Raw genomic sequence first — 6999 nt, 5'->3', positions numbered from 1 at the left:
GGGGGGGGTCACCCCTGTGAAATGGTCACAGAACTAATTTTCGCGAAAACTATCACTCGCAGATAAAAATGTTTGAAACAAAAAATGTGTAAATTGATGTGCTATACAACTTTTTTCAAAATATTTAGTGATATTGTGTGTATTGGCTTAGATGAACACAAAAGCCCATGATTTTTATGTTTTTCTGAATGAAAATCGATTATCAATAATTTTCGCGAAAATTATCACTCTTACAACAAAATGTATGTTACAAAAAATATGTATTTTGATGAAATCTATAACTTTTGTTTGAAAGATTTTGCAAAGTTTTGCATATTGGCTTAGATAAATGCACAAAACATGATTTTTATGTTTTTTTAAATGGTTTTACCATGCAAATCGGCTTGTCGCCAATTTAAACTATTATACTCATAAACAGCGCGTTAAAATACATAAATGCACGAAGTTTAAAGAAAATCGGAGAATTCAACTATTCGGTAGTTTATCCACACTATTTAATGTTTTGATTTCAAATAATTTTACTTTTAAGATTTATAATATTTTTCCACTTCGCATGCAGTTGGAATTATGATTATTAACATAACTCCTGACCGAATCCATTCCAAACCAGGCAGGTTGCCTGGATGGCAGTTGCCAATCGATCTTGCAAAAACTCTCGGAGACAAAATATGTAATTATATTCTCATCAGAGAAGGTATTAGATTTTTTAAAAGATAAAATTAGTCAATACGTCTTTTTCTAATTTACAAAAGAAAAAATGCAGTGTTTTAAAAACAAATCTCCAAAATTTAAAAGAATCCTTTATTATTTGGAAGTAATTGAGATATATATCGTTTTATTTTTTACTACGATAGCGCTTATTATCTTCTTTCGAAATCCGCCGAAAAGTATACAAAAGCTTTAACAAAATGCCGATGTTTTTTCCTGAAAATATTAAAAGTGGATTAAAAAAAAAACCACACTTATATTTTTTGCCAATTTTTTGTTAAATTTGTACTTTCATGAGGAAGGTATCTTGTGAGTTTTATGCGAACTAAATAACTTGTGGCCATGATAATTTTTTCGGCATGAAATCGAATTTTCTACTTTTTCTCGCAAAAAATAACAGATAAGAAGAATTTTGTAGATAGAAGTTTGCACGACCATGCAAATTTTATGTAAAATACTTATTGCTATTTTGTGATATCTTGCATAGTTTGTGAGAAAAATTAAAAAACTATATTTGTAGGAAAAAAATCTCCGGTTCTAAAAAGCGGTTTAGCCAGCATACGGCTGATAGGACGCCTTACTTCTATTAGCAGAAACTTTTCGAAAATATTTTTGTCACGTTTTCAAAATTTGAAGAAAACAAGATTTTCTTGAAAACACCATCTTTTTTATTCTTCACATCATTTTTGAAAAGTTTCTGCTAATAGGAGGAAGGCAGCGTATCATCTTTAAGCGGGCTAAACTATTTTTTAGGCCAGGAGGATTTTTGCCCTAAAATTATCACGTTTCAATTTTTCTTGTGAACGATGCAAAATATCGTAAAAGAGCAAGAGGTACCTGTCGATTAAGAGAAAAATGAAAAAATTCGATTTTATGAAAAAAAATCACCTAGCCACAAAAGTTATTTAGCCTAAATAAAATTTGCAATCGTGAAAGTTCAAATTTAACAACAAATTGGCAAATTCGACTTTTAATTCATTGGATTTCAAAAGAAAAAATCCAAAAGAAAACGATAAATATCTCAATTGCGTTTAAAGTAATAAAGGATTAAAAAAATTTCGTTTTTTTTTTTAAGTAAAAAATTCAAATACGCATAGCAACGTAGACATTTTTTGTTTGCGAATCGAAAAAATACGTATTGCCTAATTTCCTTAAAAAATAAAATATTTTATTCCTGAGAGACTCAGCGATTTCAAGTGTAGAACCTGTCTGATTTGAAATGGATTCGATCTCCTAACGAATTATTAAGTTCTTTATTACCATCACCAAATTACTACTTAGAAGTTATTTTATATCATCAGAATTATCATTTCAACTTCAAGACTTTTATTTTTTCATTTAAAATGTAATTTAATTTTGGTAAACATGTTATTGTCTTATCTCGATTATTGGATTTTATCTAATATTATTATGAATAACTGTTTGCAAAATAATGGTAAAATAAACATTTAAGATGTATTGAAAAAATGAAATAATTAAAATTTTAATCATAGATCGCTCACGATGGTACGGAACAAAAATCTTTCTCGCTCGAAGAAGCGAAAATTCGATCAGCATCGTCCACAAAAGCCATTCAAGAAATCAAAATTCAGTTACAAAAATAAACCGGCTTATTTAATAGAGCGAGAGGCTAGGAACAAAGAATTGCCCAAGAAATTCAAACCTCCACCTATTCAAGAAAAAGAAAACTGGAAAAATATTCGAGCAGAGAGCTCGGAAGACGAACAAGAAGATCCCCTGAAAGTTTTGTTACAGACTTTCGGTAATAAAAATCCGTTAAAAATGACGGTTGTTTCTGATTCAGAAAGCGAATATGAAGAAAACGAAGTATTAGGTGAAGAAGAAGATCTAGACGATGAGAAGGATTTAGAGGATGAGGAAGATTTAGAGGATGAAGAAGATTTAGAAGATGAGGAAGATTTGGAAGGTGAGGAAGATTTAGAAGGCGAGGAAGATTTAGAAGACGATGAAGATTTAGACGATGAAGAAGATTTAGAGGAAGAGGACATTCCTGATGACGAACAAAATTTAAAAATAGAATCACAAGATATTGGGAATAAAAAAACCTGTTTAAAGAAAAAGAAATTAAAACAGCTTCTCACACTCGAGGATACTGATGAAGAAGAAATAACTTTAAACTACGAAGAAGAGAAAGAAGATCTCGACCCAAAAACCGAATTGTCTGACCCATTTTCTCTCCACCTTCAAAACGATCTCAGCGACGATCTCTATAAATCCGTCTCCGCCGCATCAAAATTTGAAACCCTTACTCTAAACTGGCCCATTTTAGGCCACATCCAATGTCAAATTCCAGCCAGCGAAACCCCTAACACTGAATCAGTAAATACAAAGAAAAAATTTGCGGTTTCTCTCATTGGGGAAACACAATTTGCTAAACCGGGAAGCCCTCCAACTTTAATTTCTACCATTGATTGGAAGGGTCTGTACGTAAAACCTCAGGTTCATGTAAATGTCAGCAAAGCAAACTACGAAAATATCAAGGACAATCTAGAAAATGAAAAAAGTTCGCTGACTTCCTTGCAGAAAGAGCTTTTCTCTTTAATAAACAATTATCAAGACTTATATTATCCTCAGCGAACTTTGTCCAACGCAGAGCAAATAAGACTCGTTTATTGCCTCCATGCAGTCAATCACGTTTTGAAAACTAGGATGAAGATTCTGAGACATAATTTGAAATTGTCGAAGAATCGCTCCGATGAAGTTCCTGATGAATTTAGAGATCAAGGATTAGTGAGGCCGAAGGTTTTAATCGTTGTTCCGTTTAGACATTCTTGTTTTAAGATTGTTGAGAAGCTGATTGCATTGTTGATTGACGAAGGAAAAGGAGGTTCTGTGATGAACAAGAAGAGGTTTATGGAAGAATTTAGTAGTGGAGAAATCATACTGCCGAAGAAAAATCCTAAACCAGAGGATTACTATAATACTTTCAAAGGAAATACTGACGATTGTTTTAGGATTGGAATTCAAGTAACGAAGAAGGTGTTGAAGCTTTATTCTGATTTTTATTCCTCGGATATTATTGTTGCATCGCCAGTAGGATTAAAGATGTTGATTGGAGCTGAGGGTGAACCGGATAGAGATTATGATTTTTTAGCGTCTATTGAAGTGATGATTCTGGACCAGACAGAGATTTTCATCATGCAAAATTGGGATCATCTTCTTCATTTGATGGATCACATGCATCTACAACCGAAGGTCTCGAGGGGGGCGGATTTTTCAAGAATCAGGAGCTGGGCTGTGAATGGATGGACTAAATATTATAGGTGAGAATTTATCCATTTTTCAATCAAAAGATCAGGATGATCGCATATCAGAGAAAAGAAAGTGTTTTCACACAAAGTCAAAACACAATTTTATAGCATAGTTTAATCAAAATAATAATACCTACTTAACTCAGTTGAATAAAAAAGTGGCTCTCGACAGATCAATTTTTATCCAATTTGTGTTCGTTTTCAAAATGACAAGAGTATTAAATTCCGCTTTGTAACAATGAAGTAATATTTTTAATCATTTTCTTTTTAGAAATGGTTACTTAATAAACCAAATTTAAAAAAGTGGTTGCCTTTCCAAGGCTGCCGTTTCGTATGAATCAAGTAAAGGAACAAAAGTTATATCTTCTACATTTGCGATATTTAAATACACGTTTAATATTTTAAAGAGGAAATGGAAGTACCTTAAAGTTGGAATTAGTTAAAAATCAATTCCTAATTTTTAATAATAATATATCAAAAAAATATTAAAACATGGCATTTTTCAATATATTTTGCTCTATTAGCAGAATCAACATTCGTTATTTGTCTCTAAAAAAGGTTTTCATGATACGTTCAAAACATTTAAAGATTTTTTTTGGCGGCCGACAATTTTGTATCCTGTCTTTTTTGACCGTGAAACTATTTTAAGGACAATATTTCACTTTTTTCTCTGAATCTTTAGTTTTTAAAAAATTAATTGTTATAAAAGAAAAAAGTGTTTTTTTGATCAATATTTTCTATTCTTACCTTTTTTATCTTAGAGTCGTTTTGTAGGCAGTGTATCCAATTTTTTGAAGAGAAAAACTTCTTTTTTGCGGCTTGTTTTTTTATCTTATCTGTTTTACCTTAAATCCTGTTTGTCAAGAATATTTCACTTTTATGTGAGAAAAGGGCATTTTTACATTTGTTTAAAGCTATCAACTTAGCCACTATATTATTCGGGGAAGACAGACGTCTCCTTGCAGTCCACAACTTTTGTTACCTTTTTATATTTTGCCCTTTTCATGGACAATGCTCCAATGCTTTTTAAGAAAGGGATTTTTTTTCATTTTTTCTCTAAAGGGGGTGATGCTTTCACTATAGTTTGGTATACTCGTGTCTTTCCTAGCTTTACTAGACTGATTTGATTAATGTTTCTTATTTTAAAATTTCATATTTTTCTTATTTTAAAATTTCACATTTTTCTAACAATTCATTGCAATTTAATTATTAATGTTTATTTTTAATAATTTATACGCGAGTATATCAAATTATAGTAGAAAAGTATGTAATAAGTTGTGAATGACCCCAACAATATAAACTTTAGCGATTTCAATATTGGGAGAAAAAGTTTTTTTTTTTTAAATGGAGATTCCTTAGTGATACTTTTGTCGTATTAAACGCGTCCATAAAAAGATGTTTTAAGGAAAATAAGGTTGCAATAACTTGATTACAAAGATTATATCATTAGTGATGATTTTTCCATTGCACTGAAAATGCAGAATGATACTTCGAAATACCCCCTACCTCCTTAATGTATCACGTATTTTGTGAATGACCTCTTACACACAATATTAATGGAACTTAAGTCTCTTATTGAAATGTTTAGGTTTTGTAGAAGTTGAAATGATTTAAAAACCTTCAAGTTTGAAAGTCATAAAAAATTTAAATTGCCCTTAATTTTGGAATATTTTTCTTCCTAATTCCAAAATCTCTGTTAGAAGAGTTCCAATATAAAATTTAAGGTTTGGAAAATGATTAATAATTTCTGGAATTATTGGCCTATTCAGTTTCTTTAAAAATGTTGCTTTCATTTCGAATTTGAACCTCGAATACATAAATTAAAATTAAAAAATTTTCAAACTATTAGAATATTTAGTGTAAAGACTTCTTTAAAATTCAACACTTTGAAATCTCTCTTTTCATCTTTTTTCAGACAAACGTTGATATTTTCTGCATTTGAAGTCCCTGAAATTTACGGAATATTCAGCAAGCGCTGTCACAATTATGCTGGAAGGAACAAAGTCGCCAATCCCATATCTCCAGGTTCAGCCTCTCAAGTTTTTGTACAAATTCCCCAAGTTTATCACCGTTTTGAAGCGAGTAGTTACTCGCAATCGATCAATGCCCGCTTCAATTGCTTCGTTTCCAAAATCCTTCCTCAATACTCTGACTCAGTTATGGCCCACACTCTAATTGTCGTACCTACTTATTTCGACTTTCTGAAACTTCGAAATTACATGATGAAGGAACAATATAGTTTTGTACAGATTTGCGAGTATTCCAAGGATGGAAAAGTTGCGAGAGCTCGTGATATATTTTTCCACAACGAAGCGCAATTTCTTTTGTATTCGGAGAGATATCACTTTTATAAAAGAATTAGAATTAAGGGAATTAGGCATATTATTTTTTACGGACTCCCTGTTGTTCCGCATTTTTATAGCGAGATATGTAACTTTATGCAAGAGAGTAATCAGAATCCGAAAGGAGGTTCGGAGAGTAATATGTCTGTCACGGTTGTTTATTGTAAGTTTGATGTCTTACAACTATCTTCTGTTGTTGGCACCGAAAGAGCTGTGCAAATGCTCACTTCGGAGAAAAATGTTCATATGATCATTACCGATAAGTGAGTTCTCCTGTAAATTTAGGTTAAAAATTCTGTATAAAATATATTTATAAAATGGAAAATAAAAAGAATAAAAACCTAAAATGGAAATAAAACTAAGGTCTTCTTTCAATTATAATAATTTATTTAAGGTCAGCATCTTAAATGGCATAAGCTGCAAAATATTGATCAATTTATGTGTAATATTAAAGTACACAATATGGAATAACTAGATAAACAACCGGTTTGTCCCAAACGTGCTTCGTTTACATTGTGTTGCCAAAATGAAAATAAAAAAGTCTGAAATTTTCTCATATCCATTTCCATATCTGGTGATGTAAAAACTCTGGTAACAATTTTTAAAATATTTAAACATGGAATCATGAAATAAATATGAAATCATTCATACTCTTACATTTTTCACATACTTTTGTT

The 6999-nt window shown here is 31.1% G+C and overlaps 1 protein-coding gene across 3 annotated transcripts in view; it reads left to right on the top strand.

The window, feature by feature from the left end:
* LOC117172360 (digestive organ expansion factor homolog) overlaps positions 1–6680 on the top strand; it is a 23588-nt gene extending 16908 nt beyond the window's left edge. For all 3 annotated transcript variants that reach the window (XM_033360206.1, XM_033360205.1, XM_033360204.1), the window contains exons 2-3: positions 2202–3992; positions 5896–6680. In XM_033360206.1, the coding sequence (XP_033216097.1) occupies positions 2212–3992; positions 5896–6589 (2475 nt within the window). In that variant the 5' untranslated portion in view covers positions 2202–2211 and the 3' untranslated portion in view covers positions 6590–6680. The remainder of the gene's footprint in view (positions 1–2201; positions 3993–5895) is intronic.
* The last annotated feature ends 319 nt before the right edge of the window (positions 6681–6999 follow it).

This window comes from Belonocnema kinseyi, chromosome 5 (genome assembly GCF_010883055.1).
Source record: "Belonocnema kinseyi isolate 2016_QV_RU_SX_M_011 chromosome 5, B_treatae_v1, whole genome shotgun sequence".
Classification (NCBI taxonomy): domain Eukaryota; kingdom Metazoa; phylum Arthropoda; class Insecta; order Hymenoptera; family Cynipidae; genus Belonocnema; species Belonocnema kinseyi.
Note: the sequence above shows the minus strand (reverse complement) of the source record. Positions and strands in the feature narration are given on the sequence as shown.